The 25,870-nt window shown below is 38.8% G+C and overlaps 2 protein-coding genes across 2 annotated transcripts in view; one reads left to right on the plus strand and one right to left on the minus strand.

The window, feature by feature from the left end:
* The first annotated feature begins 14,689 nt into the window (after positions 1-14,689).
* Positions 14,690-19,370, plus strand: mrpl19 (mitochondrial ribosomal protein L19). Its single transcript, XM_028796815.2, has 6 exons — positions 14,690-14,851; positions 15,123-15,243; positions 15,378-15,496; positions 15,736-15,870; positions 17,977-18,158; positions 18,866-19,370. The coding sequence occupies exons 1-6, from the start codon at positions 14,737-14,739 to the stop codon at positions 19,085-19,087; spliced, it is 894 nt and encodes a 297-aa protein (XP_028652648.1). The 5' UTR covers positions 14,690-14,736; the 3' UTR covers positions 19,088-19,370.
* Positions 19,371-21,296: 1,926 nt separating this feature from the next.
* Positions 21,297-25,870, minus strand: part of gcfc2 (GC-rich sequence DNA-binding factor 2) — a 69,158-nt gene continuing 64,584 nt past the window's right edge. The window contains exons 15-18 of the mRNA XM_028796814.2: positions 23,869-23,935; positions 22,794-22,937; positions 21,591-21,730; positions 21,297-21,488 (exon numbers count right to left, since the gene is read on the minus strand). Of these exons, the coding sequence (XP_028652647.1) occupies positions 21,395-21,488; positions 21,591-21,730; positions 22,794-22,937; positions 23,869-23,935 (445 nt within the window). The 3' untranslated portion in view covers positions 21,297-21,394. The remainder of the gene's footprint in view (positions 21,489-21,590; positions 21,731-22,793; positions 22,938-23,868; positions 23,936-25,870) is intronic.

Raw genomic sequence — 25,870 nt, forward strand, 5'->3', positions numbered from 1 at the left:
TAGGCAATATCAAAATCAATAAATCCGAAACTAGAGGCCCAAAATTGCAACTGTTATAAACAAGAAGGAAAACAAAAGCTATATAATGATAGACATGAAGAGTTAGGTGTCATTCTGAACATTTCAGGTAAATAATCCAAATGGCTTTACCAAGTTACAAATAATTACAGTTGCCATGTAATTGAGACTTGAAAAGTACACTGAGCATGTCTAAGGGCATAGGATGGTGCCGGTATTGTAATGACACATTATATCAAACATACTATTATCATAAAATGATGAGCAGAGAAAACAGACTAAGTTGGCAAAGAATACAGTCCTCAGCCAACAAGTATGGAAAGTAGCACAAAATCAAATATCTTGGTAGATTATATCAGGTAAACCCTCATTATTTTTTTGGCTATTGCTGGAAAATAGATATAGCAATAAAATAGCACAACTACCCACTAAACCTGAAATATGGTGTGTTAGCATTGAGTCGTGATGGCATACAGTAAAATTAATAATGTAATGATTTAATATGGTTCCAAAAATGCTGCAATCAGAAAGTTGAGATGTAGTTATAACAAGCAAAAGAGGGGAGTGACACACAACAACAAATACAGATCAACATCATTAAAACAAACATAAAAATGAATAAAAAAATGTCAGAACACAACAGTGCATGAAGCATACTAAGTATAAAGGAATATCAAATGTAACACCAGGTTAAAGGCAGCAGTTGATTTCCATGCATAAGCTTGTTGAGATTCAAAAGCAGTAGCCACAGTAGTTTTTCCAAGACTAAAATTCAAGACCACTTGATCAGTGGTCTGTAGTATCCCATTAAAGTGGACCACTTGATAGGCTACTTCGGAAATTAGCAATTTGTATATTTCAATAAAAAAACAAAAAAGTCTGAATCACCAAAAGCCGCCCTAAATCGATGTATTCAAGAAATGTATCAATTTACTTCATAAGGTACAAGTACATAATAACAATAGTAGCTGCACTAAATATTTGAACTATTAAAATGTGTTTCAATTTAAAATTTTAAAGTCTAAATATTCTTGATTTTAATAAACATTTGCCATTTTTCACCCTTTGATAAAGGTCCATAGTGGGCTAGATCCCTAGTAAAGTATCAAAAAACAAAAACAACATCATATTCATGATCACTAACCTTGAAATTGTCAAAAACAAAACTCCATATTCTTATGTTTGAAATCTGACATTTTTGACCTTCTGAGAGTGGCTTTTAAAGGGGTAGGGCCACCCATAAAGAATGAAATATCAAAAATATATTAATGATCAACAACCTTTAAGTAGCATAAAATGGCACTCTACATACCTGTATTACTGAATTTTAAGTGAAAAGGAGATACCCTTGTATCCCATTAGGGGGTGGACATCAGTTGTTGTGGGATGCACAGCTTCATGTCCTTCTGATCATTTTTGCTGAATAAACCTATTGGTTTACTCTTTATCATAAGGTTGTACCAACATAAACAATGGTCCAAAACTGGCCCATTAAGGGTTTAGTTGACTAAAATTAAGGGAAACCCCAAAAAACTTGATGTCTTCCTTAACTAGACATCAAGACAAATCAAAAGGTATATGTGGGAGTTTTCTTATATTAGTTAGTCAACACAATAATCAGTAAAATAAAAAATCATGTTGAGATTTTAAAAAAGCAGACATTTAATCAAAAGAGTGGAACTGAAATCTACCCAGTGATCAATATTTTAAAGTAGGAAATATTTATTTTATTAAAGATTACAAAAATGCTAAACATTAATATCTAACTCATTCCTCAATTAAAGTGCAGTATTTTAATTTTTACTGGTCTGTTTGTTATGCTATAATTCATACCTGTTTATGAGCCCATTACCAGTACAGCCTGTGACCTTTAGATAGGTCCTCCTGACACTTGGTGGAAAGTAGAAAAAATCAATAATCATTATCCCACACTGCAGCTCATTGATAATAAGAAGGCTTTAAAATAAATAAATTCATGTACTGAAAAGAAAACACAAATCAGCTTACCAGATGTGTTCCCCACTCGATTACCTACTACAGTAATTTGTGCTTTAATTTCCTTTACAGATACATTTGTCAAAAATCGATTTCCAGTTGTTCTTGATCCTTACTATGTTACCTGTGGCATTTTATAAGAAATCTATCCTGAGTACATCTCTTCTGCCAACTTGATTTCATAATAGGGATGGATAATTCTCATGTTTCATTTAATTTTCTTCTTTTAACTGTATAAATCTCTCCTCAGATCTGAACCTCTACCCAAGTCTATCCTGATCTTGTAATCACAATTTCTTAGTGTGTTATATGGAGGACACCATTGTCTGGTTTTATGAAATAATTTTAGCCACAGGGAGATTCAATTTCCAATATCAAAGGAGAGGTGCTGAATACATGCCAAGTCAAACTTTTTCAATTTTTTAATCTTTAATTACATACTACTTTGACATTATAGAGTAAGTTTAAGTGACAAAAATCCTCATATAAAGAAATTTTGCATTTACAATATATAATATGTGAAGGACATCCAAGAAGGTGTATAGATCTGGTACATTATTAAATATTAGTGCTCAAGGGGTTGATAAAGTGACAGGCTCATGTCACACAATGAGTCAGTGGCGAGATTTGATTTTACACTGTGGTGCTCTGCACTCTAGTCCTTAAATACTAAGCCACACTCATTTTAAAGCTTCTGGACAACCTCAGAAGCAGCAATTGAAACATTCATCTATATTTTTTTAACCTGCGTTATCCAAGTTTTGTAGGATGCTGGTGCTTATGGGAGGAAAATAATAGATTAGGGAGGGAAGCCCAGACCAGCTTCTGTAGCCGAGAATCGGATGGGCTTAAAGATAGGGTGAGAAGCTCAGTCATCCGGGAGGGGTTCAGAGTAGAGCTGTTGCTCCTCCGCATCGAGAGGAGTCAGATGAGGTGGCTCGGGCATCTGATCAGGATGCCTCCTGGACGCCTCTCTGGTGAGGTGTTCCGGGCATGTCTAACTGGGAGGAGGTCCCGGGGAGGACCCAGGACATGCTGGAGGGACTATGTCTCTCGGCTGGCCTGGGAACACCTTGGGATTCTCCCGGAAGAGCTAGAAGAAGTGGCCGGGGAGAGGGAAGTCTGGGCATCTCTGCTCAAGCTGCTGCCCCCGCGACCCGACCTCGGATAAGTGGAAGAGGATGGATGGATGGATGGAAGCCCAGACAGAAAAGGGAGATGAAGTAAACTCCACACAGAGACCAATTTAAACACTACTTCTGCGCTGATGTTTCCTGTGTTGTACACTGTGGGCTAGTAGACTCTCCAGCTTTCTTTTAACTTGTCCAGTTGTTCATCTAGTATTCCTACAATATGCCACTTAAAAGCCTCACACTTTGGTAGCACTGCCATCTACTGGTATTCACAAGTATAACATCATAGTTATGTAAGTGTTTTTTTTTTGGCAGGAGACGGTCTCCTTGTTAAACATTCATTCTTTTCTTGAACACACTTTTTTCATTAGAAGGTCACAGAAACCCAGAACCAATCATAGCAGCATTCTGTGTAGGTTGCCTTTCCATCACAGCATGCATTCATACATACACTCGTACTCAAACAATTTAGTGTTTCCATTTATGCTAACACACTCATCTTTGGGATTTAAATGAAATGAACACAGGGAGAATGTTGAAACTCCACAGGGGCTTATATTTGAAGCATGTTTCTAGCTGTGGGTTCCAACAGGAGTCAGTAGAGCAAGTAACCAGCAGGCAGATTTTAGGAAAACCCAAAGAAACTTTAATTAAACAAGCAATAAACAGGTGTCAACAATATGGGTGAACAAAATATACCAAAATACTCCTCATCCACAGGGCATATATCCCTCTTTTTAAACCCCCTGTCCTTCCAATGATGTTTAGCCCTTTTTTAACAATTCAATTTTTAATTATCCCAAGTATTTCACAGAACATCTGGTGTACACACGGCATGCACTACCCTTTAATAAAAACAGCGTTTATAACATAGTGTGTTTTGTAGTGAGCACTATGCCTGGATGCTTTACAATTACAGATTCGTCATACACATGTTTGTGTACACATTTTTTTACAATGGAACACCAAATGGATGCAATGCAGTACTTGACATAAAGGTTTTGTGATTTAAGATCCATTGTTTCGAGAAGCAAATTACACTACTCTGCTTTATAACAAGGAGCTTTACAAGTGTGATTGGAAGGGTCACCCAGTAAGTCTTTGCTGGCATTTGAACCAGCAACCTTGTGACTTAAAGTCCAACAGGATACATGCCAGTAAATTGTCATTTTATATAGTGCCTTTCTACAGTGAACACTAGGCTTTGGAGTTTTACAAGTAGAGAGCTTTAGTACAATTCACAGGTATAAATGACTTAATAAGACAGAGGCATCAATTGAATCTGAAACCTTGGAGTCAACAGCTCCAATACCTTAGCTACCAAGTCAGTCTGAACACTAGCAAAGTTAACAATGAGAGAAAAATGAGCTAGAACTAGGGATGACGCCTCAGTTGCACATTTAAAAACTTACTGTGGGTAATTTGCCTTCTAAAATTATTTGAAAGTAATGTGTAACATAGGATAAAGGCACCCAATGAGACAAAAACTAACATTAGAGATTAGTCATGCAATGTCAGCATGCAGGATGGAAAGCCAGATACTTCCCTCTGCAGGATGGTAGTAAGAGTTTGCAGCAAGCTCCCTAACTGAGGCCTTCATTTCTCTGGGCATAGTAGGAAGTGAGAGCAGGAGAGCTATCCTCAAGACCACCTAAGTGGCAGAGAGCGCCTCTTGATGGGTGTGGATCAAGAAAGTAGAGAATTGGGGTCTAAGCAGTATGCCAACTGGATATAAGCTGGGGTTTGATCAGCTCCTGCTGGGTCACCTGGATGAGAATGTGTGAAGTTGAAAGTGTTGGGTCCTGACTCATACGAGATGCTGCCAGGATGGGCACTGGCAACACATGACACCTGTTTGAATAATGAAATGCAAATTTGATTGTGTTTGTTAAAATATAATAGGTTTCAACTTCTTCCTTGTCAGACAGTGGCGACACACTGAATCTTATTTAAACATGAAATTAGGAAGGTCACAGTACTCTGTAAGTGTGATAATAAACATGAACTTGAAATTCAACCAAGAAAAGTGCTATGGCCTCCTCAGGTCAAACTTGGCATAATAAAATATGCATTTCATTATTCAAACAGGAGTCATGTGTTGCCAGTGCACATCCTGGCAGCAACTCGTACAAGTCAGGACCCAACACCAGGATGACCTACCACTCTGTTCACTCACATGTACCAAATTAAAGTTGTCAATCAACATACCATGCATTTCTTTGCAGTGTGGAAGGAAACTGCAGTATCCATAAAATACCCACAGGGGCACTTGCATCCAGACAGAGACCAGGTTGGGATTTGAACTTAGGAATGAAAGTCATGAGGCAGCAGCACTACACCACCCCAAAGTAACTGCATCCATCAATTCTTCTCCATAACCTGTGTGATGCAGGGTCACAGTGATAACAGAGATAATTCTGGCAGCATTACTTCTGTGACAAGTTTGGACAGGATGACAGTTGTGAGACATGCCCAGACATCACCAGTCGAAGACCACATCTTTATAACACACACATTTATTTTTGACTCTTTTATACACTATCCCGCACAACACACTGTGCTTCCCAGCACCAATCACCTTTCCTCCGGGCTTCTCTCTCTCCATGGGAGCTTCGTCCTGCTCCCACTCCCAACTCCAGCTCCCAGTTTGTAGTGAGGTGGCCCCTTTTATAGTGACCTGGATGGGCTCCAGGTGCTCTGTCTGACAACACTTCCTGGTGTGGCGGAAGTGTCAGGAGAGCACCCGGAAGCACTCCGGGTGTCCCTGGAAGGATCCTCGTCCATGTTCCCGTGTGTGGTGGAAATAGATGGTTCCGGGGCTCTCTGAGGCTCGGGGCGTCCCCTGGCGGTGACCAGAGGCCCCAACGGGCTTAAGCTTCCTTGCTCCTCGCCCGTGGTTCAGGGCGGTTGCCCCTCATGGCCCGGAGGACGAATGCGCCACCTTCCGGTCCTTCCAGGTGTCCTGGCCGGGTCTGTCCCCCAGCCTCCTGCGACACAGTATCTCTAAAATTAGTGCTATTCAATGTTGTTATTATTTTTTTGTTTTTCTAAATTAATTCATTTTCAAACCTATTTAATCCAATTCATGTTACAGGAATTGATGTCCTTCCAGGCAGCATCAGAAGCAACGCAGAACAGAGCTCTTAGATTCACTTCAATTCTGTCTACTCCTTCACCTTGTTGATTCACTGTTATACTGTATTTACTGTATGTCTTTGTGGGTTTGGGAAGAAAAAGACTACAGAGTGGCCAAGCTGATATTTGAACCCAGGGCACTGGAACTGTGAAGCAGCAGGTCAAATCACTTCATAATACAGGATATTTAAGAAAAATAACAGTATTCTGCAACCCTTTCAATTCAATTCAGGGTCACTTTCACAATTTTATTTTATATTTCCAGTTTGTTACATTTTTTAAAACATTCAGCAAAGCAAATATCTACAATTGTAATTTATGTGTCATAGCTGTCATCCAGAACACGGCCATCTTAACAGCATTATAGGTCCCTGAACAAAGCATTGCACTGGGGCCCCTACCTACACAACCACTCAGCAAGTCACAACATACATAGATTAGCGTGGGGCCTCTATGCTCATGGGGCCCCTGAGCAACTACCCAGCATACCCATGCATTAAGATCCAGAAGGGTTATGCATATAAGTCTTCTGGAAGAAAAACGAAAAAATGTTTTTTTTTTTCTGCTTTAATCTCTTGTTTTAGTATAATGGACCCTACTGAAATGATTAAGATGCTCCTGCTGCTGACTGCAATTTCAAAAGCAATGATGTGTGTTGTTAATTGTAGTGTCAAAGATGGTCACTTAAAAAATATTTTGATGACCTTTTTAATCTTGTAGAAGCCAGGCAAAGTCTCCCTTAACAGCTCCTAGGATTTATGAGGCTTTGAATTTAACTAGTTTTTGACCATCCACTGGACATTCTATGTAGCATAAATGTTCATAAGCTCTTCTTCATTGTTTCAAGCCTGGTGGTGGTTGTGTTTTAATCAGAGAAAAGCAGAGATTAATAACGATTGTAAATCTGTGAAGAATATCATAATTCTCTATACATGTTTAGTCTAGTAGGAGTACAATTAAAATGTAGCTATGAAAAAGCCACATTAAAAAGTGGGTTTTTGGAATTTGTTTTTTTTTAATTGTCCATGTTGTTAGAATAGCATAACTCAAATGGTAAAGTATTCCATATTTTTGGTGCATAACAGCAAAATGCCTCCTCATTACATGTGTTATGGTTAGCTCTTAGAATAATAAGCAGACCACTATTAGAAGATCTAAGGTTACGATTTGGAATCTAAGGGGGCAGGCACACCAAAATATAGGAAGTGTTTTTAAACACTTAATAGTGTTTTAAAGTCAATTCTAAAGGACAAATCTAAAGTGCACAGTGGCTAATACTGGTAAGATGTGCTCAAATTTTCTTTTTCTCGTTAAGATTCTTGTTGCTGCATTCTGAGCTAATTACAACCGATAGATGTCTTTATTAGGAAGTCCTGTTACGAGTGCATTAAAGTCAACTAAAAAGAAAATTAATTTCTCAGCATCTTTGCAGTGTTACTTAAATATAAAAAAGCAGTCCTAGTAATCTGGTTAATGTGCAATTTAAAGTTTAGTTCAGAGCCCATAATTACACCTAAATTCTTTACCTCTGCCTTGACTGTTAATGCAAAGGGATCAAGTTTATTTCTAAGACCTTCACTGTTTCCATTTTTGCCAACTACTGACATTTCCGTTTTTTTACTTATTTAGTTTGAGGAAATTACTACTCATCTATTCAGAAATACAACTAAGACATTGGATCAGAGAAGCCAGAGCACCAGGATCATTAAATACTATATAAGTAAAGTTGGGTGTCATCTGCATGACTATGGTAGTAGGTGACTTTCTGTTATGATGTAAACCGGCCTAATGGAAACAAGTAGATTGAAAAATACAGCCGGCCCAGAATAGAACATTGTGGTGCATCGTATATATAATATTATGGAACAACAAACTACATTCACTACAACTAACAAAGAATTTTCTACCTGTTAAATAAGACAGAAACCAATTTAGGACAGTATCTGAGAGACCCATTGTGTGAGGCAATTTATAAGGATACTGTGGTCTATGTTGTCAAATGCTGTGCGCAGGTCAAAGAGAACCAAAACAGATACAGTATGTGGCCCGTGGATGAATTAATTTGCAAGTCATTTACAACTTTAACTACTGCAGTTTCTGTACTATGATTTGCTCTAAATCCTGACTGAAACTTATCAAGTATAGAATGTTTGTTCAAGTAATCATTTAGCTGCTTTTTTCTAGAATTTTACTTAAGAAAGACAGCTTACAAATTGGTCTAAAGTAGTTCAAGACAGAAGAGTCAAGATTATTTTTCTTATCATTGTCTTTTCTTGTCTTTAAAATGATCTAAAATGAACATAGTTCCTTATCTGCTTGTATGCCTAACATGAATTGTTCTACCTCACTTTGCTCACAATGGGAAAGCACAAAAACGTATTCTGTAGTGATTAACTCATGGATTATTTGCCAGAGTGGTTAAAAAGCAATGCAGTTATTTGTCTCTGGGAACCCATTCTGTTGGCTTTCCTTAACTGGAGCAATGGCACCTGGTGAAGACCAATATTGGATTAGGGTAAATTCTTCTAATAAACAAATTAAACCTCCAAAGTGCTACTGTACTTACTGTGCACCGTGTCCATTACCATTTTGGATTGATGTTATCATCTGAAGTCAGACAAACATGGACTTGAGAGACCAGGCCAAGTCTGCAAGTAGGAATTCCAAGTGCTGGGTGTGTTTTCTTTCCATTTTCTGAGTCAGAATTCGGAAATCACAAGTTCCAAGTTTTAGTCAGATGCTGCATTATTTAATTTTTGCACAACAATGCCATCTACTGGAAGAAAAAACTGCAGTTGTACATTTGCCCTAAATGCAGGGATGCCACTGTCTATAGCAAATGCATAATTGATCAAGTTTATTTTTAGTGCCAGGTGTAGCTCACCCTGTACATTCATACTGACAGCCCTACAATAAATTAGATAAATAAGCAACTTGAGCTAAAGAAGACTTTCAGAAGTCTGGGTGTCTCTTCTTCAATGCTATGTGCTGAGGATGTGCTATCATCAGACTTTAACAGGCTCACACATGGAAAACTATTAACAGTCTTGTTGCTTAGATTTACTGTCCTTACCAAAACACACTCCTGCTTGTAATTCAGTTCCAAGGAGATCAGGTTCATCCTTAGTGTGGCTGTGGATCATATCTCTCTATTATAAAAGAAAATCTTGAGGCGAGACTATTGCCAAGAGATTTTTTCACATCCCATCTCCCTCTCAACCATTTCAGGTTAATGGCCCACGCCCATGGTCCTCTCACCACTCATTCATGTGAATGTTTTTGTCAGACACAGTTCCTGTGCTCTCAGCTCTTATAAATTTTTATGATTTCCTCACTTTAAGTTCCCAATAAAAGAAGACTTATTATGTCCAAATCTTATTGAAGAATTTCATCCTGAAGGGTTATCAACAGAAGAAATGAGTACACAGGCAATCCTAGCACAGAGAAATGAAGTCAAATGAATTTACGTGAAAATTGTCGATCGGTTACACAGCAAATTGGTTAAATGCGTATCAATAGACTATGCTGTAGTTACTAGGGTGTTGTACCATGTTAGCCATTATGAATGTAGTGAAAAGTCAAGCAAAATGACACCTTTTATTTTGCCTGAAGAAGCGGCTGGAGTTGCCTCGAAAGCTTGCATATTGTAATCTTTTTAGTTAGCCAATAAAAAGTGTCATTTTGCTTGACTTTTCACCACAACAGACTATGCTGACACAGTTGGTGGTGATGTTGCAGAAGATGAAAACATCAAGTTACAATACCCCGTAGAATATCTACAACCGTTAACACTGTCCGGTCTTCCACCAGCCGAATTACTGTTGAAAGAAGGACGTATCGTAATGTCATGGCGTAATTTATGTGTGAATGATGGGCTATGCAATAGGACAAGATTAGGTAGGGGTAGGGTTCAAAACAATTCTGACATGTAAAATTTTAATAGGCATCAAGAAAAGTAATGTAGTACATCTTCCACAGATAGCATTAGACACCAAAGAAGATCTTGATATGCCATTTGTATTAAAACGTTAACAATTTCCCGTTAGAATAACTTTTGCTATGACAGTTTACAAATCACTGGGACACACATTCGAAAAAGTTGGTTTATTTATTAGAGAGATAGAAATGCTGCGGTGGTCTGGCGCCCTGCCTGGGGTTTGTTTCCTGCCTTGCGCCCTGTGTTGACTGGGATTGGCTCCAGCAGACCCCCGTGACCCTGTAGTTAGGATATAGTGGGTTGGATAATGGATGGATGAGATAGAAATGATATTCACCCACGGGCAGTTATACGTTGTGTTGTCACGATGTACTGTAAGTCCAAACACGGAATCAAAAATTGTTTTTACTGAAGTTTTACAGTAAAAGTGTAAGTTTAAAAAGTATTTGCATGTTAATTTCAAAGCCAAACAGAATGAAAACATATAACACAACGAATGCCTCTAACGCAACATGAAACATAATTTTCTTTCAATTTATTACGTTTTACAATTTTTTAATATGGTTAATTATTTGCTGTAATGTAAAATAGTTAGTTCTATTATGTATATGTAACAATTCCCATGAAAATAACAATCTGTTTAAATTGTACATCCACTTCCCCATACGCATGCGGCAAATCCACAAAGTGGCTAGCGCGTAGTGCCCGCCCGGGGGTTGGCAAGCGAAGCAAGCAGGGGGCAGATCCCCCTTGTATCATTTGGGGTCAGAAACTAGCTTTCAATCTCTTAACATCACTACGGACTGTGCACAACCACCCTAATCTAGTGAGCTCAGGAAAAACTATTGTAGCTTGAATGAATACAATGCATGTTAGCTGTGGGGTTGTTGCCATTTCTATAAATTTGCAAGCATGCATATCTATCCTTTAAAAACGGAGACCTTTCTAATAGAGATCAAGCACATCTTTTGAGTTGTTATAACTTATGCCATCCCTGGCCTTCACACTTAGAGCCTACTATGAATGGACTGAATACACAAGCTACTAAACCATCTGAATTTTCTTTATGAACTGTGTAGCTAGTGTCATATGTACCTGCAGGCCATAATAAACAAAAAAAAATGATATCAAATGATGCATAGTATATCCTGATGTATGTAATGACTTGCATCTATAGGAATGACTAAATGAAACCTCTATGCATTTCCTAAAACATATTTTTCAATTATAAAGTCAGCTACAGCCTAATATATCAACACTGGACCCAAAGCATGAAGCACATGTGGACATCACTATAGTTAATCTCAGAGCATACACTTTCCTGCCAGGGATATTAGTACCCACAGGAAGACGCCACTCAAACAGCAAATGGGTGAAGGATAGAACCTGAGTTTCTGGAACTGTGGCACCAGTGTATAGTATAGTATAATCTCCTATAGTATAGGACTGGAGACAACCATGAGTGAATTGTGCTTAAAACTGGGCGGCTCACTGAGTGTCATGTTTCTAAATCAATCCAAAGCCTTGTGAAGGCAGTGCTCAAAGTAGGGGCAGTGATTATGAACTGCAAAGATCAGAAATGCTCTTGATAACCTGGTCCAACAGACAGAAAGCTTCTGTTTACGATGAACTGTCTATAGTTGAAAAGCCTCCTATCTGTCTATCCGTCCAGTTACTATGTCTCTTGTCATTCCAATAGGTCGGGGTAACCAAACTCCAGTCCTGGAGGGCCGCAGTAGCTGCAGGTTTTCATTCTAACCCTTTTCTTAATTAGTGACCTGTATTTTGCTGCTAATTAACTTCTTTTGAATTCATTTTATTTGATTTGCTCTTGAAGACTCAGACCCCTCAGTTGTTTCTTTTTCCTTAATTAGCAGCCAAACAATAATGAGATACAAAAGGAGCCAAAACAGGAGCAGCAAACTGTGACCATCCTACAATATCTGGAAATAAAGAAAGGTGAAGGTCTCAGGAATGTTGATCTGCTCTTAGAAAAGAGAAAATCCACAATTTCAGAAATGTCTGCTATTGTACAATGAGAGCACCAACAAGCTATGGAATTAAAGAGTATAATTAACGACAAGAATCTGTGCCTCATTAAGCAACTGGTTGGTGTGAAATTGGTTGGAGTTTGAGGCCCTTAGGTGGTCTTCTGTTGGCTCCCTCACTTCACATTTTACTTCTGTTTGGGTGCCATTTAAGGAAAGAAATGAAGCAATTCAGAGGAACAATGAAGAAATTCAGGGAAAAATTTCTTAAAAACCAAGTCAATTAAAATTAACTCAAAAGAAGTTAATTAGCAGCAAAAACAGATCACTAATTAAGAAAAGGGTTAGAATAAAAACTTGCAGCCACTGCGGCCCTCCAGGACTGGAGTTGGGCACCCCTGCAATAGATCATGCATCACAAACATTTGTAATGATGCATTTTACTACAGCAAATGTTTGTTATGCTCTATCTGTTGTAATGACAAATGCAATGCATTTTATTAGTACTAAATACATTCCAATAGATGGTGCACTTCAAACATTAATGTTGAAGTCTATATGATTACTTAGATTTTAACACATCTTAAAACTGGTAGCACAGCTGATTCATATAAATGTATGTTGACTTATGAGTGTTTTGTTACACTAGTCACACATCTCAGAGATATTTAGTTTTGATCTGTACCTTATTTTCAATCAGTTACAGCTGGTGGTCTTTCAAAGAGGGGAAGCACATTTTAGGCCTACATCATAAAATGAGTAAATTATTGCATCATGTTATTTATAAGTAAAGTCTAACCTCCTTTCTTTTTGTAGAAAATGGTCTGTGACCCTGTCATACCAACTGGGAGTCTTTTCCAGAGACTTGACCAGTTTCCTTTCAGTGGCCAGCACAGCAAGGTTGCTTAAACGGTTTTGGTCCATTGTGTTACAGCTGTATGACGACTCGTTTTAATCAGAAGTTCTTCTCAACAGTACACCTGCTGACGTAGCTCCAATTGTTGCCACTAAAGACAATACCTCATACAGCTAAGGCATTGCACTATCCAACTCCATGTCTTTAAAAAACACCAAGAAATCACACAGCTTACCCCCTGGCTGGTTAATCTATGACCTAGTTTGAAATAGATAAATAAACTTTACTAAACTAAAACAAGGAGCAAACTCATGAATGCCATATTTATGTTTTTGATATGTACAAATGAAAACAGTGGGCTATACAGTATCTCTAACAAATAAAAGACAACAAGCATCAGCTTCTTTTGCCAAAAATCTGCGTGGGACTGAACTTGAAATGCCAAAACGCTGTGAATCATTTAGCGGTCCAGCCACTTTGACAGTTCCTCCAATCATCATTCAGCAGCCTAGCGTCCTGGCCCGCCCACTGCTTCATTTACTCCCAGAGACACTGAGCGTCCCTGGAAATGACGTGTTGAAGCATTTGTCCAATAAACATATAGCTTTGCCGCACTAAAACAAAGCATATTCTGAAGTACCGTTGAAGTCCTGTGAAGCTGCACGTCAGTGGGTTTTAATGGATCGTGCTGCCACGGGAATGTATGAGAAGAAATTATTGCTGACTCTGAATGAACTAGCTATGAACCTGAACACGTTCTAGCACGCTCTTTGTATTAGCAACATAAATACAACAGCACATATTTGATCATTTTCTTTAGTAATGTATTTTTAGAGAAGGCAGGGCTTCCCTTGTACTCTTAGAGCAGTCACTTCTGTTTTAGACATAATTTATCATTTTACAGCCAACCTATTCACTTAGTTGCTATTAGCTATTACTCATAATTGTACAGCCAAATAAAAACAGTTCCTTGTCATGTTATCTACAGAATACGATGAGTTCTGCTGCAGGGTTATATAACGTTGGTCATGGAGGGCTACAGTAGTTGCAGATTTTTGTTCCAACCCAGTTGCTTAATTAGAAGCCAATCCTTGCCAAAAACAGCTCTTATTTAATTTAATGGCTTGTTAGTGTTTTAACTCTGCAATGCCGGGTTATTCTTGTATCATATATTTTCCCTTTCCAAGGATATCATCCAAATGATCTGAAGCCCAAAACAGACGGGTAATTCTCAGTCCTCTACTTTTTTCTCTTCAGTTTCCTTCAAAATATTTTATTAAACCAGATAGTTTATGGTGAATACGCAAAGGTCTAAATCAAATCAAATCAAATGAAACACTGCTGGATCTTTTGTCATTTGCATCTTATTGCTAATATGGAACAATTAAAAACAGTGAATGCAGCTGTTTAAGACTGCAATAAACAATTAGGGTTGGGACTTCTTAATAAGTAAAAAAATCTTAAATAAAGTAACTAAAATGAAGTACAAAAATGTCCATTGAGTAAAAAAAAGTGTTTGAACTGCAATAATTAACTTCTTAAGCAACTGGGTTGGAACAAAAACCTCCAGCACCGACGTTGCTCACCTCCGTTCTAATGTAGGGCGATGCGCGGAGCTAAACTGGTGCAGTGTTCTTTTGTCCCACTGAGGCCGCCATCCTCACAACACACCGCATGCGCACCGAAAGTCACGCGGCGGTGACAGATATGGCGGCTTCCAGGAGACCTCTAGTTGCTGTTTGTATCGCTCTGCGGTCAAGTGAACGTACCTCAGCTTTCCTTGGTGACAGTGAGTTTTTAATGAGTGCATTTTATTTTAATTATTAACTAATATGGCACAAGAGAGTTTTTGGAGTAAGGCAAAAAACTGTTTTATATGGCCTTGTTTTTGCTTGAAAGTGTACACTTCAGCACTCATTGTCAGCTGCAAGTGAATCTGAGCGGTCCACTCAGTAAAATAGCTCAAGAATAAAGTGTCACTGTCGCTAGTACACTTAGCCTCTTAAGACTTTTAACAGTTTATTGATAATGGTCTGTTTATTTTTTGTCTGACAATTAAGGATTTTTTTCAACAACGACCAGTTTTCACAGTCCAGCTGAAGATGAACAGCCAAGAAAATTCACGCCTCCTACAAAACCTGTCATTGTGGACAAGACACAGACGGAGGTGACACAACGAAAGTAAATCGTGTTTAAATTGCAAACTTGACGTTTTACCAAAACACATGTCATGTCTTGATATGTTTGTGCGCTAACCCATTCATCTATGAGCTCTGCCTGCGTTTTAGAAAACTGACATCTGGCTTATTTTATAGGTTCCTAAGCCCCGAGTTCATTCCGCCCAGACAGAGAACAGTTTCTGTCAAATTTTCTATTGAGAGGAAAGATATGATACAGAGGAGAAAAATGTTAAACATTCCTGAGTTTTATCCAGGTGAGTACCCCCTTGATCACAAAGGTGCAGTATATCATATGACGTGTGTGTGCTTTTTTGTGATTGTGTTACTGTGTCTGAAGCTGTAATGTCCTGTAGCGTACACAGGATAAAGCTGAGCTTCAGGATTTCATCGAGTGTGATGTGTTATCAAAATGAAGCTTCCCTTCCTGTATATTAGCAGCATTCTATCCCCTGTATACAGACTGTATAATATCCCTCTTGCACTCTTATTTCAGGATGCATTTTAGCGGCTACTACATCAGACCCCAATGCAAATGGAAAACTGAATCGCTTTGTGGGAATATGTATTGAGAGATCAGGGAAAGGACTGGGGGCCACCTTCACCCTGCGGAATGTCATTGAAGGGCAAGGTTGTAACGTCTTAAATTTATCTCTCTTATCTATCATTTTCGTTATGCACTTTTTTCCCTCTTAAAGACTTTTTTCACTTTCCATGTACAGCAGAATTCCTTTTACATCAGGGAGTTTTGATGTTGGCTCTTTATTTCAAGCAATTTAATCAGACCATACTTGAATGTACAAATGTGTACATAATGGTGCTTGTAAAGTTCTGCAAAGATGCTTGCTGTGGAATCTCTCATTTATTATTAAATATTTGCCTGTCTGTAATAACAGTCCTGTGATAAAGTACTTCTTTTTTTTTTTTTTTTTTTTTCTTAATTTTTAACATATGTGGACATACTTTTTAAATGAAGATCAAATCTTGGTATCTTTACATGCAGGTAATGGGGGTGGGTGGGATTTGACTTTTTAATAGTTTATTCAATAATCTGTGAAAACAGTAAAGATATGATTGGCTCTTAATAGCTGGTATTGCCCTGTCAGGCAGACATTTCCTGTGACTGTCTACCAGTCTCTGACATTCATTTGGAAAAGGTTTTTCCCACTCCTCTGTGCAGAATTCTTTCAGCTGTGTGATTTTTGACAAGTGTCATACATGCATGACCTGTTTCAAATCCGCCTCGCAGCATCTCAGTATGATTCAGAGCCAAGCTGTGACTTGGCCATTCCAGAACCCACCATTTTTGTTCTTTTCAGCAATTCTTTGATGGATAAACTGGTATGTTTAGGGTCATTATCATGTTGCAAGGTTCTCTTTTGATTCAGTTTCAATCTTGTGACAGATCATGTCATACTGTCCTCAAGCATCCTGTGGTGCAATAAAGAATTCATAGCGGACTTTGTGATGGTGAGCTGCCCAGACCCTAAAGCAGCACAGCAGCCTCAACCTATAACACTTCCTCCAACAACAGTTAATTTCGTGTATATCCCTAAATCACACAAGGAATGCCTCAATGGGCTTTAATAGGCCCTGTTTGTTGACAGCCCCCTAGCCTTGACACCCTAAGAAGACCAGAAAAAAAATTTCCCCCAAAAAATGGAAGAAATCTTGGAAAAGGCAGTTTAGAGAGAACCCCCTTCCAGGTAGGAGGGCATGCAATTGGTGTCAAAATGGGGTAAATACAACACACAGGTCAGAACATAAGTAATCCACTTCACAGAGGTAGATGTTCAATCTGTCATTGCCATCTCAGAAATATAACACTGAATACTTTGTTCTTGCTCAGTGCCGTGACAACTCTCAAGGGAGAATGCAAAAGTAGATTACACCACTCGCTGAATACAGAACTATCATATGTGAGGATACAGCTTTGTTAAAATACATCAAAAACACAGTAGAAACGAATTAACTTAAATAAAAAACAACCATCTCTCCATCAGTTAATTGTGTAACTACAGCCAGATTGTAGAAAAGGAGTCAGACAAGCCAGACACAGTCAGAGTCCTGGAGATCTTGGCCAACAAGCCACCTCCCCACATTGGCCAGCCAGACATTGACTCGGCTGTAGAATGAGCAAACCCCTTGTGTCTGATGGTGCTCCTTTATCTGAGATGACCGAGACGGGCAGAACTTCCTGAGGTGACATGGCCTGGATAAGACTGAAGTTGTTTGAAATCTTATCCATTTGTAGGCGATCTTCCGGACAGTGGAATGGTTGATTTCCAATTGTTTGGATGTCTTTTAAAAGTCCCTTCTTAGATTCATATGCATCCATATTCTCTCCGAAGCCCTCGGAGAGCTCCTTCAGCCAACCTGGGCATGGTGTTAACACACCAAACAACAAAAAGCAAACCAATCACAGTGTCTGAGGCTTAAATAAGAACGGTTCTTCTGAGCGCGATTCTAGTTTGAGGTATTAAGGTAGGGATAAATGCAGGGGTTGGCATTTCTGTTTTTTTAAATTATACAGTTGATTACAAAATGTAAATGTGGCAGGATATCTGTTAGACTGTATCTCCTTTACATATGAGGTAAAGTTTAAATGATGATCAAATCTTCATATGCAGACATGTTAAACTTTTATGGGGTGTACTTTCCTTTTTACATGACTGTAGGACCACAGAATGTGGTTTCTAGTTGACTGACATTTTAACAGGCTCTTTTTGTCTTTTAGGTGTTGAAATTTGTTTTGAATTATACAACCCACGTATACAGCGGATCGAGGTGCTTAAATTAGAGAAGAGGCTAGATGACAATCTAACATACTTGCGTGATGCTTTGCCTGAATATAGCACCTTTGATGTTAACCTGAAGGCAGTTCCTAGCCCTGCAACTGGCGAAGTTCCCATGAATTTGGTAATTATCTTGACAGGCTAAATTCATATTTCAGTAATAAAGGTATTACTGTATATGAATGATAAAATACTGTTCATTTTTAAAATACCTCTGGATTTCAGTTAGTGGAGGCAAACATTGCTCTTGAAAAATATCTTTACAATTGTTACTGTGGAGGTAAGTCACTTAATTGAGGTTTTTATGACAATCCAGCAATGAAGAAGGTGTGCCTGATGTACACTACCTGTCATCACGTGTGGATTTACTGCAGGATTTGTCATGTTGGTCTGTTCAGAGGTCTGTATGTGTAAATCTGGTTTCACTTTTCACTGATGGCGCAGTGGTAGTGCTGCTGCTTTGCAGTAAGGAGACTGTGGAAGATTGTGGGTTCGCTTCCCGGTTCCTCCCTGTGTGGATAGCGCTTTGAGTACTGAGAAAAGTGCTATATAAATGTAATGAATTATTATTATTTATTATTATTATTACCAGGTGTATGTCACAGTATGCCAGCCTTGTCAGAATGAAGCACATTCATTAGGTAGCCACCCAATTCAGTCTCCAGGTTCTCTAGCTGAATAGTAAAGTGATTTTCTCTAACTAACCTAGATTGAGTTGATCCTGTTTGTTCTGGTCTTGGACCATGTCATTCCAGAATAGGCTCTCCACAATCCTAAAAATGAATTATGCAACATTCATTAACTTTTATTTTTTCCTTGTTCATATTCAAGTTGAAGGTGATAATGAAGCCCAAGCCATGGTCTAAACGTTGGGAACGCCCAAAATTCAAGATACAGGGAATCCGTTTTGATTTGTGCCTCACAGAAGAACAGAAGAAAGAAGCAATGAAGTGGGATCAAAGCTGGCAGGAGTTTGATTTGATGAAAGAATATGACACTTCAAAAATTGAGGAAGAAATCTGGCAGGAAGTGAAGCAGGAAGTGGGCAAATAACTCCATCTACACAAAAGAAGGTCTTCCAGAAATAAGGGGAGTATCAGACATGGAAGGAACTTTGAACAAATACTTGATAAGAATATGTCCAGGAAAATGTGACTGTTTTTATATGGTTGCTATTTGTATATAATTTTTTTTTCTTGAATGTGTTCTGGACTTACAAGATTCCTGTGTTCACATTTTCTGAACCTGAAATACCCAACTTGTTTCACGCAACAATTGAACTTCATTTGATCCATTGATTTTTTTTTTTCACAACTCTTGAAAATCTGGTAATGTGGATTAATTATGAGCAAAATTAAATAAATATCTTCAGTAAATTAAAATTGTTAACATTGCTTAACATAATTTGCTAAAAGAAACTGAAGAATTTGTCATACCCTCCTTAGCATTATGTCTTCCCCAGGGCAAAATGAGCCCAAAGTGAAAAAATGTGTCCCAAATACCCAAACATCGGCATGAATCCCCTTCGTGTTCTTAGATCCGCAGATCAGCTGCTCCTAACCGTTCCCAAGGCACATTTTAAAGCTCGTGGTGAAAGGGCTTTTTCTGTCTGTGCACCCAAGCTCTGGAACTCCTTACCTTTAGTGGTTAGGCAAGCCGCTTCAGTCGCCACTTTCAAATCACACCTAAAAACGCACTTCTTCACATTGGCTTTTAATTCTTAACCTGTCTTATTCCCACTTGCTTTTTGCTATTTCTCTGTTTTATTGGGTCCCCTGACCTGTTTTTTTTTTTTTTTTTTTTTTTTTAGTGTCTCTGTTTTAATTCTCTCTCTTAATGTTCGTTTTTTTTTTAAATATTTTGCTTTTAGTCTTGCTTGTTTTAACTGTACAGCGCTTCGGTCGGTTATAATGCTGTGTTTTTAAGCGCTTAACAAATAAAAATGGTATGGTATGGTATGAATACAGAAGTGTCCACCGCTGCACTGATGCAGATTTAGTAACCGTCCTTCGTGTGACATTTTTGAAAGAGTTGCCATCAGACAGCTCCACCTTACAATTGGAACAGAAGAGGAGTAGAATGTCAATGCCTGACCAGCATGATCCTCATGCTTCGTGCTACTGGAGGCTACCACCACACAAGGCTTAGGGACTTCATTGTTGTCCCTGGCACAAACATTGACAGTTGCTGCATTGTGAACAGTACTTAGGGGGCTAATGTTTGCTTGTTGTTACACTTGATCATAATTTTGTTTTTCCTTTTTATCACAAAGCTATTATCTCCTCACAGTGAACCTTCGTGAGTCCAAATTCACCGTGCATATCATGGTGGTTTAGTTGTACAATGTCGTATCGTCCATCATTTTCACTTTCCATGTCAGCGTCTGATGACCAGTTCACATTGTCATCGATTTGAGCAATGGTTGTTTCAGTTCATTCTAAAACTGCCTTTACAGCTTTTTCTTTGGCATTGTGTTTTTGTTGGAGGCTCCACCCCACTCATGCATATTGATGAGTTATCATAAAAGAAAACAAATGACTCTCTTTGAGCGTGATATTTCATCCACTAGATGGCAGCAGAATACCACAGGCAAAGCAGCATAGATATTTAAGTTCATTTCAATTTATAAATATTTTATTGTGGTTGTCAGCAGTTATGACTTCTTTATTAGTACTTAAGGCTTTTTTTAAATGATTGCAAAATTCATTTGTGATGAATCTCTAAGCAAAGTATTAAGTCAGAAGTTCAATCCAACTCAAATAGAAAATATTTGTATAGCATTCAGTGAAAGTCTTTAAAGGATTTCATTTTATTCTAGTCATTTTTATGCAAGTATAAAAGGTGTATAATTTTGGGAGGTCTTGCTCTGAAGAGTGAGTGGTACAGAATGGTATTTTTGTTTCAGCTTTTCTGAGGTTTGATTTTTCTTTGGCAACACCATGCAGAATGCTGAAATATGTAACCTTGAGCTTCAAGACGAGTGTGTGATGCTTGCAAATCCAGGGCTTGGTCTGTTTGACTTCCAGAGGCACCATGTTCTTTAGATGCTGTTTTGAGCAGGGTCTTCTCCACTGCTGTGTCCCACAGCTGCTTGCCTTGCAGCAGATGACTCCAGCATCTGAGAAACGGTGGGACACCTGGATTGGGATTCCAGCACCACCCACCCTGATATCCACCCCCACCCCCTCCAAACTAACCACTGGTCCATCTGCTTGAACCCCCAATAAAGTTTTAACTTCTCTTTTACAAAAATAAAAGGAATTTTGCACTTTAAAATAATTTATTCATCAAAATTATGTATTTTAAAAACTGTATAAAAAAAGGCTATTTGACATTCATAACAGTGTTAAAGTGTTCCTGCTAAATCAGGCTTAGCTCTTCCAGGTGGTATTTTGTGACGACAGACTCGGCCTGATCCAGGGCTTTGATTTTCACCAACAATACCACAACATCCCTGCAAAGGAGAGAAAGAGAAGAAACAATCTGAGTCCTGCAAAGCCCACCATTTAAAATCCTCATTGGTGACACAAAATGTGAAGATGAGAGGACGGATTACCTGACACCCTCCTCAGCCAAGTGACTGTTGTGTAAGTTATGTGCCATCTGCAGCAAATAGGAGCTGAAGTTCTTCAACTGAACCAAACTGCACCCGTCGTCCACATCTTTGAACCACTGCTCTGGGAGACATTCAACAATCTGGGAGAAAAGGCCAACGACATTCTCAGTGAAGGCATTGAAATCGACAAGAGGCTGAACTGAGAAACACCCCCGTGGGCGGCATCATTAAGGCCGACTTTATTAACCAAACAACTGCTAAGCCAAATCTTTATTTCGAACTAAGACTAAAAAAAATGACAACTTTGAAAGCCAAGAAAAAAACGAGTGACGAATTCCACGTTTAAAAAAAAAAAAAATAATAAAAAGAAGAAGAGATGGTATATAAAACAGCATGGCCCGGGTCAGGTGACGCACCAGCCTTGCTTAACCTCATTTAGTGTCCTCCATTCCCCCTGTGACCGTCTCACCATTTAAAACTTTGGCAGAAATGTTAAGAAAATACAAAGTGCTGGACAGGAAGTTATGTGGAAAAACAACGAAAGACTCACCATGAGAGTTGTGCGATCTACTCTCTATGTATAAAGTCTTAAGCCTAAAAGTGCAACGATTTTATGTGACGTTTTTATGTCACATTTTTTGTCACGCTTTAAATCGTGCTTATTTTAAAACCTACACATTATATGTTTGGTATGATTCTCTTTAGAATTTATCGAACTTTAATGTGATGTTGTTAGATTTTCAGATTCTTATTCTGTTTTTAAATTATAAACTAAATTATCAAGAAAGTCGTGGGGCGGCCTACCAGGCCGCAACTGGGGGTTGAGCACCAAAGGTGCCAGGGGAGCTTGTACCATATCTTTAAATACAATCTCCTTTTCTAACAGAGTGGCTCAGCTGCAAGATAGATGGGGGCCCAGTGCCCACCCCCGGGTTTGGCGAGCAGTGGGCAGAGCCTCCTAGTGTGTGTATAAATATAAATTCAGATTTACAACTCAAATTATTTCTCTTTTATTAGGGGTAATAAAATGGAAACAAAGTGAGATGAATACATGTAGAGTGCCTTTAAAAAGTATTCACCATTTGAATGTTTTTACATTTTATTTTTATACAAAAAGGGGAAAAAGAAAAAACTCAACATCTTTACCACACACGTAATGCCGAGGTTTTATTTACTGGCTAACAAATCGAGGCCACACGTTACCTTCTTGCATTTCTCCAGCTGGCCCTGCCCAGGACTGTTCAGAAGTGTCGTCAGCAGGTAACGGTTGAGCAGCTTGTCAAGGCCCAGCTCCCTCACAGTATGTTCTTCTACCAAGCCATTCCATATCAGAATATTTTGTAAAAGCTAAAAGTTTAAAATAAATAAATACATAAATGAAATTAAGACATAATTCACGTGTAAGGCATATAAACAGAATAAAATACACGTAAACAGATAGTGAGCTCCGCCATCAGTGCCATCTCATGAAATCTTTTGTTGAAAGGTCCGCATGAAGAACGATGTCTGATAAGACCTCTCACTTTTGTCATTTAATTCACAAATTAAAAAAAAACTACTTGGTTGTCTAATATTCTAAATGGGGCCATGTGGTATATATCTGGTATACTTTATAATTACCGTTTAGATTACAAATGTTAAAAAGTAAATTCAGCCGTGTAGCAGCACCCACGTAGGCCGGACCCAGCGTGGTGCTCCCCAATTCTTTACCTTTGTTTGTATCCTCTTTTACAAAAGCCAAACTGACCAATCAGATTTCTCACACTCTACTCTGATTTTGAATACTGAGAATACACCCCATAATAATTTAGCATGCGAGAACACAGAATTGTATGCTTTCAAAAAATGACATCATGAAACCCAAACTCAATCCCTTTGCTTCATCCATCACAGGGCTGCAGGAAACCGTTTTTGCTGTACAACATAAAAGTTAGGGTTAGGATTGTAACCTCTAAGTGGATCTTCAGTGATCTTCCTGTGATAAAGTTTATGGATTGATTTCAGTATTTATTGTTTCTGTGGCATAAAAATGAAATATTCTGTTTCTAGCCAAATCATTTTTTCCAGAAATAAAGGAATAATAAAAATGCAAAGGAAAAAAAATTCTTTGTTGAAATGTCATTATACATACAGTACACTTACTGAATGCGGCATCAGAGAGTGGTGACAGGTTGCATGCTTGTCACACAATTTGAATGTGACAAATCACTCGTGTTGTGGCACTGTTTACAATTTGTAGTTTAAAAAGAAAAAAAAAAACACAACACACACATCTCACCTTAACAACTGACCAGAACTGTCTGTCTTGAAACTGACACTGCAAGGAACTTCGGTCTTCCAAGAGCCTAAGAATCAAAAAGATGACCATCAAAAAGAGAAAGGGCCTTCCACTAGCTAACGTCACCATGGCAAGAGAAGCACCTTTTAGAACACATCTAGGATTTTAAAATTCAGGATTCTTTTCAGCGTGTGATATACAGTGGGGCAAAAAAGTATTTAGTCAGCCACCAATTGTGCAAGTTCTCCCACTTAAAAAGATGAGAGAGGCCTGTAATTTTCATCATAGGTATACCTCAACTATGAGAGACAAAATGAGAAACAAAATCCAGAAAATCACATTGTCTGATTTTTAAAGAATTTATTTGCAAATTATGGTGGAAAATAAGTATTTGGTCACCTACAAACAAGCAAGATTTCTGGCTCTCACAGACCTGTAACTTCTTCTGTAAGAGGCTCCTCAGTCCTCCACTCGTTACCTGTATTAATGGCACCTGTTTGAACTCGTTATCAATATAAAAGACACCTGTCCACAACCTCAAACAGTCACACTCCAAACTTCACTATGGCCAAGACCAAAGAGCTGTCAAAGGACACCAGAAACAAAATTGTAGACCTGCACAAGGCTGGGAAGACTGCATCTGCAATAGGTAAGCAGCTTGGTGTGAAGAAATCAACTGTGGGAGCAATTATTAAAAATGGAAGACATACAAGACCACTGATAATCTCCCTCGATCTGGGGCTCCACGCAAGATCTCACCCCGTGGGGTCAAAATGATCACAAGAACGGTGAGCAAAAATCCCAGAACCACACGGGGGGACCTAGTGAATGGCCTGCAGAGAGCTGGGACCAAAATAACAAAGGCTACCATCAGTAACACACTACGCCGGCAGGGACTCAAATCATGCAGTGCCAGACGTGTCCCCCTGCTTAAGCCAGTACATGTGCAGGCCCGTCTGAAGTTTGCTAGAGAGCATTTGGATGATCCAGAAGAGGAATGAAACCAAAATAGAACTTTTTGGTAAAAACTCTACTCGTCGTGTTTGGAGGAGAAAGAATGCTGAGTTGCATCCAAAGAACACCATACCTACTGTAAAGCATGGGGGTGGACACATCATGCTTTGGGGCTGTTTTTCTGCAAAGGGACCAGGACGACTGATCTGTGTAAAGGAAAGAATGAATGGGGCCATGTATCATCAGATTTTGAGTGAAAACCTCCTTCCATCAGCAAGGGCATTGAAGATGAAACGTGGCTGGGTCTTTCAGCATGACAATGATCCCAAACACACCGCCCGGGTGACGAAGGAGTGGCTTCGTAAGAAGCATTTCAAGGTCCTGGAGTGGCCTAGCCAGTCTCCAGATCTCAACCCCTTAGAAAATCTTTGGAGGGAGTTGAAAGTCCGTGTTGCCCAGCGACAGCCCCAAAACATCAGTGCTCTAGAGGAGATCAGCATGGAGGAATGGGCCAAAATACCAGCAACAGTGTGTGAAAACCTTGTGAAGACTTACAGAAAACGTTTGACCTCTGTCATTGCCAACAAAGGGTATATAACAAAGTATTGAGATGAACTTTTGTTATTGACTAAATACTTTTTTTCCACTATAATTTGCAAATAAATTCTTCAAAAATCAGACAATGTGATTTTCTGGATTTTTTTTCTCATTTTGTCTCTCATAGTTGAGGTATACCTATGATGAAAATTACAGGCCTCTCTTTTTAAGTGGGAGAACTTGCACAATTGGTGGCTGACTAAATACTTTTTTGCCCCACTATATTGCATATCTAACATCTCATTCCCTGAACACAGACTGGATCTTTTAAGACAGTTCTAAACGTCTACATCTTGCTGTAATCCACCCCGTTATAGACAAGATAAAAAGTGCTTTATGTGTAACTGGCTATGCCCTCTGTCGAGGACAGGGAACAGAATAAAACTTAAAAATATCTGCCGTCTCCTGCCCTACGTGTACCGTCAGTACCATTCTTCTGAGTGCGACCCAC

This window comes from Erpetoichthys calabaricus, chromosome 3, assembly GCF_900747795.2.
Source record: "Erpetoichthys calabaricus chromosome 3, fErpCal1.3, whole genome shotgun sequence".
NCBI lineage: Eukaryota > Metazoa > Chordata > Cladistia > Polypteriformes > Polypteridae > Erpetoichthys > Erpetoichthys calabaricus.